Genomic DNA, 13,694 nt, shown 5'->3' with positions numbered 1-13,694 from the left:
CAAAGCCTCCAGATGGTGCCCTGTTTTTCATGAAATGAAGCCAAGAGCAGTGCTCGACAGAATCACAATCTTGACAAATGTATCACCTCAAAGCAGCAAGGCCAAGAACTTATAAGCCCCCAAATTATAGCCTTTATGTGGCACAGATTTCCACAAAAATGTATTTATCTCTTTACCTGAACTAGAAGAAAAATAGGTGCTTTATATACTACAGAAATTTAGTTATAATACATTTTAATTAACTATTTTGATTTTGATTAAAAGTTATGAATTGAACACGTGTAAACATACTTTATCACTTGAAAATTTTAAATAATGTTAAACATGTAAGCATTATGCATTCATTAGAACCCCAATTCAACCTTTTTTTCTAAGAGAGTGGAACCATATAAGAAATAATAGTAAATAGCATAGCTATAGTGGATGTTTGTTTACAGTATGTCGAGTGACACTTTTGTGTGTGGGCGCAGATTTTCATTGTGTTCCACTATGCATGCACATGGTTTGTAGTTCGGGAGAAAGTACGAGCGCATGCACAGCAGCACGCGCAGTTGGAAGTCGAGTGCGCTCGCGAGCAGAGGAGAAGAGAAAAGGAAGGCTGCGTAAAGTGACCAGTGGAGTTGATGTCCTTATAGCTACTGTTCTATATCTTTCTATACCTTTTAGAATAACGATATATGTTTATATTCTTCCCGTTTTTGAGTCGCATTAGAATACGTTTGGCATTATACAAGGGAAGCGCATAATGGAGCCTCCAACAGTAACTGTTAATGATTTTCTCGAACAGTATCATTCAATTCTCCACAACTCGAGCTTTATGGAGGAACCAGCGGGACTTCAGTCCAACTGGAGCGAGGGCAGCGAGCCGAAGGCGGTGAGAGGCAGCAGTGCGGTCGCTATCGCTGTGTGCATCACTGCGCTGTACTCAGTCATATGCGTGGTGGGATTGTTTGGAAATATTCTGGTTATGTACGGTGTGGTCAGGTAAGATAACTAGTTTATTCAATGAATATCCTTTATAGCCTACTTCAAAAGTCTCTGCAACTGGGATAATCAGTCATTATTTAATGAACCACTCTTGACATTAATAGCTACCGAGAAATGCCTCTTAGCTTAAACTCTGCTGGTTGGTTTTCTGTACAATAAGTGCACAAAGTCTAAAGAGAAAGATAAACGTAATTAGCGTCACCTATTTGAACCCAGGAAATATATAGCATGTAGCCTACAGAGAATGTCTTGGGCATGGGAGTTTTGACTGGAATCTGATCAAGTGGGAGAAGATGAAAGACAAAGATGAGGAGTAGATTTTTGTGATGTGCTCATCTGAGGGTGGAGAGTTCCCTTATATTGAGGTTTTGACCACAAAGTCGGGTGGGTTTCTTATATAATATATATAATATATAATATATATATCGCACAAAAGGCTTCATATTAAGCTAAAAATTAATCACAATTCCTCTTGAAGTGTCTTGTTTTATCACTGTAAAATAAAAAGATACTCCAGGCAACATTTCAGATCACCACCAGGCAAGCCCAATGGCCAATGTAGAACCTCTAAGCACCCTTTCTAAAAGTTTAAGAAACTTTTTAAAAATTAAACCCATAAGTTCCTGTAAGAACCCTAAACACTAACATTTTTTAACACACTACTTATATCGCTCACCTTGTTTTCATGCCTGCCAAAACTCTTCTACCCTGACTAGGGTCTTTTGAGGCACCTTTAAAATGCCTATAGGTTCTAATCAACTAATCAGAGTTCCTTTAAACGAACACATAAAGCATTCTATTTATAGTACCTTTCAGGCATTCCAAATATGAAATAAGCATTAGAACGCTGTAAGGAAATTAACAGAATAGGAACTCCGAAAAAAAAAGAAAAAAAAAATGTTTAACCAAGGAAAATTATGTTAGATTGCATTGATACATTTAAACTTAACTATTAAAGTGAACATGCATTTTACAGCTCGATTTAGAAAAGAAAATGGAAGTGAACCAAAAAGAATTTGAATATAAATAGAGCCTTTGGCATGTAAGTGGTTCAGATCTTTCTATCTATTCACAGCACATATATTCAAGAGTGCAAAGCCATTGCCGGAGGGAAAGTCTGAATGGACTAATCATATTCGGAATCTCTGGATTGCCTACCTTTGAGGAGACATAAAAAAAAATGTAGCAGAAGAGAATATTATAGTGTATCAGACACTACAGCCTGGAAGGATAAACCTGTACAATAGGAAGTTTGGTGTGAAAAGAACTCATTAATAATTCCCCCTGAAGTTTCAATTGCATACGGAGAACTTGATATGAATGCATTTTAGATTGCATCTACATCAAAGTTTTCCCCTCGTTTTAATCCATTATTTCTCACACTGCACCAAAAAGCTGATATTTGATATATAAATGATATTTTTGTCCGGTTTCCCAGTAAAAATATCGTCTCGGTTACGTATGTAACCCTCGTTCCCTGAGTAGGGAACGGAGACGTTACGTCGGATGACGACGAATGGGGTTTCGCTTAGAAAGCCTATCGACTTCGAGTATAAAAAAACGAGCCAATGGCAAAGAAATGCCATGGGTCTGCGGAATTTTCATGGTGCAACTCCGCCCCACCTCGTGGGTATAAAAGGAGGACGCCGGCAATATGCAGATATCTTTCTTCGCTGAGGAGCCAAGACTGAGCTCAGGCGATCCCCGTGGTACAGCGGAAGTGGCAGGCAGACGTAACGTCTCCATTCCCTGCTCAGGGATGAGGGTTACATACGTAACCAAGACGTTCCCTTTTGTTGTCACTCCGAGTTATGTCAAATGACGACAAATGGGGTTACCAGTCTAATCACGCCACCTTCCAGCTGTCTTCCAGTGCCCTGCGTAAATCTGAGATCCCTGTCGTGAGACTAGCACGGACGAAGGACTCCTATTTAGCACAGTAATACCAAGGTACAGTGGGGAGCATATCTCATATCTCAGAGAATATGCAATTAATGCCAGCCCTGAGGCTTAGGGTGCCCCGTCCCTGAGAAAGGAGATCCTTCCTCAGAGGAATTGGCCAGGGAGGTGCTGTCGCGAGGAGTACAAGTTGGAGAACCAGGTCTGGATGGGCCAGTGCGGCGCGACCAGAATGACCTGCTCCTCGTCCTCCCTGATTGCCACCGACCATAGTGAAGCGGACTCCCCTGAAGCAGGGAGGAGACCGCGCGAACTGAATCGCGTAGCCGAGCCTGATAGTTTGTGCGACCCAGCGGGAGAGATGGGGAAGCTCTAACCAGGCTCTCAAGAACTGCACCAGCGGGGTCATGCGAACCACAGACGTCCCCTCGGTGGGGCAGCGAAGCGGAGTGACCGGCCCGGACGTGGACGGCATACCGGCCCTGTGTGGAGGCAAGGTCATCAACCGCGCCCTGACAGAGGAGGCCAGGGAAGGACCAGTGTTCCGCGGGGGCCTGCTCTGCCAGGGGTCTGGCGACAGAGGGGGATGAGAGCGGTACGGTCCGGGGACGGCACACACTGTCATCCGACTCTGAGACAGAGGAGGACGAGGGGTGCAGGGCCCGGGGGCGGCGCACCGTGTCGTCCGAGAACTCTGTGCTCGGACGACGGGAGAGTCAGTTCTTTCTGAGAAAAGAGGATTCTTCCCCAGCCCTCCGCCGGGGGAAGGAGTGGGCCTGCTACCCCCTCCTGGAAAGAACTGAGTCCCATCTCTGAGAAGTCTGTCTCAGAAGCGCCACAGCCCTCTCCAGCCCCGCCCCCGCTAAACGGCGGGCTAAGCGGCGCTTCTGAGACGGGCTTCTCAGGCGGTGGGCAGACTGAGGGATCTGAGCCGACGGCGGGGCAGCAGCGGGCCGGCGGGGCAGAATATATTGGGAAGCCTCAGTCTGCTCCTGGGGAGTTGAGAACTGTTGGGCAAAGTCCTCAACCACACCACCGAAGAGGCCGGCCTGGGATATGGGGTGTCGAGCAGACGAGTCCGGTCAGCACCCCGCACATCAGCCAGGTTCAGCCACAGGTGTCGCTCCTGGACCACATTGGTGGACATCATCTGACCCACCTGGTGTTTGTTTGTTCCTCTTTTTTGTTTGTTCCTCTCTTGTGTGTGTTCCTCTCTTGTGTTTGTTCCTCTCTTGTGTGTGTTTTTTCCTCGTGCGGCCACTTTCGTCGCTCGGAGAGCAAGGTCAGGGGCAGCGCGCAGCTCATTAGAGAGCCCTGGGTCAGTTCTGCCCTCGTGCATATCCCTGAGCATCTGGGCCTGGTAGACCAGCAGAATGGCCAAGGCATGCAGTGAGGCGGCTGCCTGTCCTGCGGCACTATAGGATTTCGCCACAAGCATAGACGAAAAACTACAGGCTTCGGAGGGGTGCTCAGGGTCGCGCCGAGAAGAAGCACTCTGAGGACACAGTAGCATCGCAACAGAGCGTTCAACCGGGGGAACCCCAGTGTACCCATGGGCAGCGGCCCCGTCGATGGGGGGAAAAGCGGAGGAGATCAACGAGGGATCGTGGAAAGACATGGGGGTCTTCCAGGATTTCGAGATCTCCTCATGCACATCCGGGAAGAAAGGTATTGGGGTTGGATGCCGACGAGGGTAAGCATGGCCGTCATCTCAGGATCTGACTTGACAAATGCCATATGCACACCCGAAGGTGGCAGCACTATCGAATCTTCACTTCCTGAATATTCTAGTCCGCCCTGTGATGCTGCGATGGACAACAGATCCGATTCTGGAGCGTCAAGGGAAACCCGCGGGGCATCCGTAAATAGACCCGGGGGAATCCCCTGAACACTCGCGGGTTGCGTCACTGAAGAGGGGGGCGTGGTCCGCGGACAAACAGTCGGTGTTTTGTTCCACACCCTCACCCCCAGGTCACCCTGGCCACCAGCCGAAGTACCACCTCTCGTGGAGGGTGTAGATCGGGGTGTGGATGAGGGGACTCTCTCTCTAACGAGATTATTGAGTCTCGACCGTAATGACGCGATGCTCATGTTCCCGCAGAGAGAACATGAGTCATCCACAAACGCTGCTCTAGCGTGATCAATGCCCAAACACGCAGAGCAGAGAATGTGCCCATCAGAGTCAGAAATGAATCGACCGCAACCAGAAATGGACGGGCGAGCCGTCTTTAAAAAGATCGCGTGCAAGCGTGCAAGCTCTTTTGTGAGAGGAAAAACTCTGCAGATGCTGAAGCGAGCAGGGAGAAACACACTCAGGCAGATCACTGCACAAATCAGCAGGCAGTGTGAACTCGCTGGAGATCGCCGTCACACCAACACCGGAGAGTCGCTCGTCTCGTAGAGTGAAGTCAGAAATGGCTGTGGAGTGAAGATAAACTCTTGGCTCCGAAGCGAAAACATACCTGCATATTGCTGGCGTCCTCCTTTTATACCCACGAGGTGGGGCGGAGTTGCGCCATGCAAATTCCGCAGACCCATGGCATTTCTTTGCCATTGGCTCATTTTTTAATACTCGAAGTCGATAGGCTTTCTAAGCGAAATCCCATTCGTCGTCATCCGACGTAACTCGGAGTGACAACGAAAGGGAACTAAGTGTCCTTAAAAGACGAAACAGCAGAAACAAATGTATTAAGGTTTTTGATTAAAACAACAACAGCAACACAAAACTATTTGCTTCTCTAGCTATATACACTCACACACACACCATTCAGAGGTCAATATAATGGCACTACCTCTAAACAACAAGGCCTGTTGCAGAAATATGTTCCCTGATGAGCATGAAAAACGTGATTGATGGCAATGCTACAAATTTAGCATAGCAAACCAGTATTTCCTTATGAATTAGGGACCAGTGTGAAATAAGAGATGCAAACATGAGTCATGGATATACAACAAAACATGTTATGCACTCAGTACAAAAGACTTAATGGAACTTATAATAATGGATTTATTTATCACACTACACGTGTAGCCATGTACAAAGAGAGGAAAAAACTGTAGTGTCACTAATGGATGTGCTGTATTCTCTCTTCAACGCTATGAGACTTCAAATGTCAAGTCCTCAAAAGAGATCACTGTGTGGGCTCCAGACAAATCCCAAAGAGAGGATAATCAATGGATTACACTTTTTGCCTTTGGCATTGATCTTTTCTTTAGTAACTATTTGCATCCTTTTATAGACAACCCCATCATTTATCAGCCCATTATTAATTTAAAAAATACAGAGAAAATTATGAGCTGATTATTGTACGATATCACAGAGAGACTATTGAGACACCTTAATTTTATGAAAGCATGTTGTTAGCCCCTGCTGGTAGATGTTGTAACTACACATTTTCACTATTTCTCCATAGACATAGCCGTTTAGCCATTATAGCCTATAATAATAATAATAATAATTATATATTATAAGAAGTTATTTTAATGTTTTTAATGTTAATGTTTTAATTATTGGAGTAAACGTTGAATACAGTTTAGAAGGGTGTTAAATGATGATCCACCACGAATGGAAATATGTGCTCATGTTAATCATCTCATATTTATAATGAAAAGGGCAAAAGCGAGAAGAGCCTCAAATCATGTACAATCAGCACATCCAATTCATCATTCATCTGCATCTGAATTCTTGAATGTTCATATCATCATTGCAAACCCAGGTGCAGCTGATCGACATTCAAAAACTATGAAGTGCTTGTGTAGCTGATTCTCTCAGGCTGACTTTTGCTCTTTTTTCTTCAACAGGTACACAAAGATGAAGACAGCTACCAACATTTACATCTTTAATCTGGCTTTGGCCGATGCATTAGCCACCAGTACTCTGCCCTTCCAGAGTGCCAAATACCTCATGGGCACCTGGCCATTCGGTGAGCTGTTGTGCAAAGTGGTCTTGGCTATTGACTACTACAACATGTTTACCAGTATTTTCACATTGACGATGATGAGTGTGGACCGTTACATTGCCGTGTGCCATCCAGTGAGAGCCCTGGACTTCCGCACGCCTGTCAAAGCAAAGATCATCAACATCTGCATATGGATTCTCTCCTCTGCTGTTGGCATCCCAGTCATGTATATGGCCGTTACAGTGACAGATAAAGGTGAGAACAAAGTGAGTGGGGGAAAATACAGAAGTATTTGATTTTATAGCACAATAAACTAGATGTTAATTTTGAGTAACTTATATTTTAGATCCAAAATTGCTAGTTACCGTACCTATTTTGTCTATTTTGTCAAACTACCGTTTGTCTATTTTTGCTCTGCTAACAAATTCGGTATTAACAAAACCATGCTGAATTAGTTAACGCTCTCTGAGCAATACACAGTTTTGCTGTGGATGAATCATTATTTTTATACAAATCAGTTGAACGAATGATTTAACGCTTGCTCATAAAGACAATTGCTAGTTTCGGGTTCTGAAGAAATCAGTGTTTTTAAATAATCGGTTGGTTGAATTCAATGACTGATGCACCGAAACTGAAACTGTTAGGTTCCATACTTGGTTTGAAACATAATTCGCGGCCATTTTATCACAAACTATTCTTCATGTTGTCAAAATCATGTGACCTGCCAGTGTCAGAATATGCCTACTTCCCTACTATATAGGGAAGGCAAAAAGATTATAACGTGCATATCTGATAGATGCTTTACTATCCCATGAGTCCATGGGAGAGGAGCTGTGAATGGTAGTGAAGCAACGCAACTGACACTGGCAGGTCACATGATTTTGACAACATGAAGAATAGTTTGTTCATACTACTACCCATATTCATACTATATAGTAATACTGTTTTAACGGCCGCGAAGTATAGTATGAGTAGTAGTATGAACAAACTATTCTTCATGTTGTCAAAATCATGTGACCTGCCAGTGTCAGTTGCGTTGCTTCACTGCCATTCACAGCTCCTCTCCCATGGCCTCATGGGATAGTAAAGCATCTATCAGATATGCACTTTATAATATTTTTGCCTATTCCCTATATAGTAGGAAAGTAGGCATATTCTGACACAGGGAGTCACTTGTCGTCACCTAACGTAATAATATAGCTTGCATATACTAATGTATTTCAGTGCTTGGCCAATCCGATTCAAAGATGGGAAATAACTGTTGTAAATAAAAAATGAATAGTTAGGGAATTACAAAACAACTGATCAGTAAATTTAATCCAAGAAATTACTTTAGAATTAACCAATCTTCTTATCTTTTTCTTTACATATATATTCTCCCCAGGCAAAACGGTCTGCATGTTGAAATTCCCAGACTCAAATCTGCAGTATTGGGATACTGTGACCAAGATCTGTGTTTTCATTTTTGCCTTTGTGGTTCCCGTCTTGGTCATCACCATCTGTTACGGCCTAATGATCTTTCGCCTTAAGAGTGTGCGCTTGTTGTCCGGCTCCAAAGAGAAGGACAGGAACCTCCGGCGTATTACCCGCATGGTATTGGTGGTGGTGGCAGCCTTCATCATCTGCTGGACCCCTATCCATATCTTCATCATCGTCAGGACTGTGGTGGAGATCAACAACAAGAATCTGCTCGTTGCCACCTGCTGGCACCTGTGTATTGCTCTTGGCTACATGAACAGCAGTCTCAACCCGGTCTTGTACGCATTCCTGGATGAAAACTTCAAGAGGTGCTTCAGAGAATTCTGCGTGCCCTTTCGTTCTCGCATGAAGCACAGCAGCTTTTCCAGAGCTCGTAGGGCCACGAGAGAGCCCATCTCAGTGTGCGCCAAGTCTGATTCAATGAAGCAGCCCACATGACTAGACCTGGACCAGATGCCTCCTGGTACGCAACCAAGGACACAGAAAGACCTGCAGTCTGAGGTCACCCAGATCTCCACCACTGAGTTTTAAACTTTTCTGAGGTTAATAAAAGTTGGCGACAAGCTTATATACAGAAAGGCAAAATGCTGGTTCGTTTGTGGGAAAATAATCTGCTAAATGTTTTCCAAAGTGAGGAAATGAGACCATTTGAACCATCAAGATTCTACTCATGCAGTGGAAAAAACATAAAAAATGTGGCATTGGAATGGTCAATAGGAAATCTGCATTCATTAGTGGTATATGAGCCATCAAAGTGGACTCCCGTAATTGGATTTTTAAATAAAAGTGAATGCATTTCCCTGGGATTTGTGGGATCTTGTTACTGAAATACATTATTACAGGGGCCAAACGATGTACTGAATACACAAATTCAGTTTCTCAAACAACAAAATATGGAAGTATTATTTAAAGAGACAAAAATGATCACTTTTCACAGAACAATGAAAATGTACAGAAGTCTTTTTCCACTCCATAATGAAAGGATTTCATTAAATCTGAGGATAAAGATATATGGAGAAAGAGATGTGTCGGATACAGAGAATGGACCAAAATTTCATGGTTTGCAAGAAAGTTTTGCATGGATGACAGAATACTTTCTTCAGGATCGCTGTTAAAATACACTGTCACATAAACTCTTGACACAATGTTCATTTCATGGTGCTTGATAAGGTGTAATGTTGTGCTACTAGTGAAGGTGTTTGATAACCTTTGACTAAGAAGTGTACAGCGTTTAGACATATTCTGAGCCTATCACATAGATATTTTCTTCTTAGTTATTTGTTATGAAGTATTTATTGCAACAATTCTCGCATTTCATTGCTATTAGTGCAGAATGGCTGTTTTTTGACCTTCTTCAAATCCACATCTAACGATTTATTTTGGGATATTAGCGTCTTATTCTAAATGTCAGCTTTGCTGTAAAAGGAGAGTTTAGTTTCTTGAGCTGTTATAAACAAACTTTTTTCCAGTCAGGAATGTGTTTATGTATTAGCAGTGAGTATTTCTTTTCTGTAGAACCTGTATGTACTTTTGCGAAACTGTTGCATATTTCCTCATGAATCAATTTGTTATGGATGCATGGCAATTAGACGTCACCAATTGTCTGAACTGTCAGCGTGAAAGCTAAAGTAGCCTATTAACATTTTTCTGTAGATTGCATGGGTGTTGGGAAAAATAACCTTTATCTTAACAATTTTCACTTCCCACATGATGAGTGTGCCTTAGTATCTAAAATCTACATTCATCATCTTGTATATTGAATGATAAGCTTGTGACTCTTTATGCTGTTTTAAAGATTTAAATTTTGTTTGGTAAAAATAAAACACAAAAGCCCTAAAAAAGCTGTTTTTCCGCAGGTACTTGTAAAGGTTGGAGACTCAATCACTTTTACATAACCTCTTCAGCAGACAACCTATAGACCCCATTTTAAAATATATTGGGATAAGTGCTTTGAGTAAAGTAGCTAGGGGCCTTCGAGTGTGCGTATGCTAAAATCCACGCCAAAAAAAGGCATTTGATGTGGAAAAGTGCTTAGCACCAATTGTCAGGGTCTGAGCAGACGTACGCACTTTCCCTCGTGGCAGAGAGTCTGAGAACTGTAGATATTTGAAAATGTAAAGATGACCTATTATGCAAAATTCACTTTTACACAGTGTTTGAACATAAATGTGTGTTGGCAGTGTGTGTAAACCAAATACGGTTCACTCCTATTACTTATAAATGGGAGAAACTGCAACACGCAATATGGCGAAATACATCCCACCTTCTAAGAAAAAAAGCCAATCACTGATTGGTAAAGTCATTACATCATTACTGTGGTTAGAAGCTCCGGTTCCCACTTGAGACTCACGCTTAGGACTGCACAAGCGCAATGGCTGGTCTAGCCTGAAAAATATGCTTTTTTCTAATGCTATTTGAGCATAAGAAACAACATTTATGGGACAGTTCATGTCATATTTTGTTGCTGTTTAAAATATGTTATTTAGTCGAGGTCAGCAAGCAGTTTTTGAGATTTCAGGATTCCCCCATTCAAATAGATAGGACTTGGTCCTAGATGCCCGAAATAGCTGCCCGGAGGCGTTGCAAACATGGCCGCAGAGAGAACAGATTTTCCTTGACAGGGACTTTGGCGTAAACAACCACTATGGATACAAATCCACCCACTCCTTTTAATTAATCCCCATAAATCATAAGCAGTGTCTCAGAACACACCGTTCGCAGATTCTGGGCAAAGTGATGTCACTTTGTACAGGCCCCGCCCACGGCTGCTGACAGACTCTGCCGTATTAGCATAGACCTGCCCTGAGCGAGGAGTACTCTGTCAGTACCAACTGTTGGTGATCCAGTCTCCGGAGCCATACTGGTTACAGCAGTAATGAAAGGGAGAGCAAATACTTTATTACAGTTCATCTGAGTTGTTTTACGTATGTAAAGTTTACCAGTTTATTGAGCACCCCTCGAAAAGGCATAAGGTCTGTATATATTTGTTTACTGTTAGTTGTAACGAGTTGTTTTGTGTAATTCGCTGTGTATGTTGATGATAATGCAAGGGAGAGAGAGTTTATGGGTAAGAATTTAATGCGCACTACTTGTATTGCGTTTTATTCAACTCTTATGGTGATTTTCTGCAGGTGAAAACAGATGCTTCATCTTTTGTGTGATATACAATAAACTCATGCAGCATATATTCATGGCTCAGGAGACATTATTGTCCGACTCCGGTTCGAGGCTGAACACCACTACTGACAACTTTTGACATTTTCAGTGCGAGAGATTGTCCTGTTTTGTTGTTACATGAGTTCTTGAAGCTACGCCCTCTTCTTGAAAGGGGGCCGTACCAGCTCATTTCCATTTAAAGGGACACACATAAAAACAGTCCGATTTTGCTCACCCCCAAAAAGTGACAATTTTAAAGGGATAGTTCACCCAAAAATAAAAATAAGCCCATGATTTACTCACCCTCAAGTCATCCTTGTATATGCCATTCTTCTTTTAGACGAATACAATCAAGAGTTAGGCCTATAGGCTATATATATATATATAAATGTCCTGGCTCTTCCAAGCTTTATAATGGCAGTGAATTGTTGTTTCTGTTTTGAAGTCCATCTATCCATCATAAAAGTGATTCACACAGCCCCGGGGGGTTAATAAAGGCCTTCTGAAGTGAAGCTTCAATGCTATAAAAATGATCTGTGGGGTATTTTGAGCTGAAACTTCACATAGAAACTCTGGGGACATCAGAGACTTATTTTACATCTTGTAAAAGGGTGCGTAATAAGCCCCCTTTAAGCAATTATTGCCACTCGCCATTCTCAAGTAAAGGATTTGGACTTTGATTGGTGATACTGATAGTTTATATGTTAATGACATTAATTAGGCGCGTTTACAAGGCGGAGATCTGATTCTGAACCCATTCAGCTGCACACAATTTCAAGATCATTTGCGTTTTTTAGATTTCACATCTGGAAGAGAGGCGTTTTTTGTGTGTACGTTCGTTCTCTGAATATCACGTATGCACATTTGAGAAATGATTGTAGGATCAAATGTAGGACAGTTTCTACGCAACATTTTATAAATAAAGGCCCCTGTGCTGTATCTGAGAATCATGAGCGGTAAGAATTGCTTAGATTTCCGTACACCAACTCTCTGCCACAAGGAAAAGTGTGTATGTCTGCTACTCTGCTTAGATCTATGGCGCCAAGGCAAGCACTTTTCCACATCAAAGACCTTTTTAAATAAAAGTTGGAACGGATTTTAGCGTACACACACCACGCACAAACACACAATCTGTGTATGTGCATGTTTTTATAAATGAGATTCCTATTTACTATTATATTTTTTATTTTATTTTTTATTCCAGTTAGGCTATACAATGAAATGTAATTTCACTCAGTGTGCTTATAATCAGGGCTGGATTTACCTCATATTGTGACACAGCAGCTAAATAAAATTGTATAAAATTTATTTTATAAATAATTAAACTGTGTTGTCAAACTTGATATTTATGGTCAGACACTTGCATGTGTCATACATATATGGTCCAAACAGCGTGTGGCACTTCATTCACGATAGAGGTGGGCGGAGTTACGAGGTTTGACTGACAGTCATGAGGATCAAATGAAATTATGAGGTTTAGTCACAAGCTCTTTTAATACGTTTCATTGGTTAAATATTTTGGGAAATGATCAAATATGGAGATACGAGTTTCCTGAACGATATGTTTTACCATTAGTGAAATAATAATAATACATTTTTGTCTATTTGTCAATGGAAAATAAACAGCCATATTTATGGAAATCAACGAACTCAATCCTCTCAAACTCTACGATTTCTGCACTTTTCACAAACAGGGTAGGCCTATAAAACAGGCTGAAACTGTGAAAGATGTTGATCTGCAGAAAATGTTGTTTGTCAGCCACTGGAGGTCAAACTAAACATTTCATTGTCTATCTGTTCATTATCAAGCTGATTCGTTTTGAAGCATAATTGAAAATAGGGGTCCTGTCTGTTTACTGTGGCTTTCACTACATACAGTAGCCTACCTCTGCTCTGTCTAAATTCCAACACAGTAAGAGGAGCAGAATCAATGCACCTGTTATTTTGGAAAACAGTACATAAACGCATACTTAAAGCAATACTGTGTTTGCAGTACTGTATACCTTGTGCCAGTCGGGATAATGGACTCTGGAAATGGTTACGGTGCAACACAGAGTCTCAACCAGCCAGCAGACACAATCTTAGATGAGTAAATGGTCTGAATAGCGAACACCATCATTATGGTCAGCAAATGTCATTTATGTGCTTCTCCGGTTCCTTGTGATTGTGGTTTGGAGTGTCTGTTACATAACGGCATAAACAGCGGATCAGAGAGCAACACTGTTTACACTGAGCGGAGGGAAGCATCACGAGGCAGAGTAATGACAAGAGACA

The 13,694-nt window shown here is 42.2% G+C and overlaps 1 protein-coding gene across 1 annotated transcript; it reads left to right on the top strand.

Annotated features, from left to right (window-relative positions):
• The first annotated feature begins 517 nt into the window (after positions 1-517).
• oprd1b (opioid receptor, delta 1b) lies at positions 518-9,152 on the top strand. Its single transcript, XM_056238937.1, has 3 exons — positions 518-984; positions 6,688-7,040; positions 8,170-9,152. The coding sequence occupies exons 1-3, from the start codon at positions 746-748 to the stop codon at positions 8,700-8,702; spliced, it is 1,125 nt and encodes a 374-aa protein (XP_056094912.1). The 5' UTR covers positions 518-745; the 3' UTR covers positions 8,703-9,152.
• Positions 9,153-13,694: the final 4,542 nt, after the last annotated feature.

The sequence above is a fragment of the Rhinichthys klamathensis genome, unplaced genomic scaffold (genome assembly GCF_029890125.1).
Source record: "Rhinichthys klamathensis goyatoka isolate OS25496 unplaced genomic scaffold, OSU_Roscu_1.1 h1tg000548l_1, whole genome shotgun sequence".
Lineage (NCBI taxonomy): Eukaryota > Metazoa > Chordata > Actinopteri > Cypriniformes > Leuciscidae > Rhinichthys > Rhinichthys klamathensis.
This window is presented reverse-complemented; position numbering and strand designations above follow the sequence as displayed.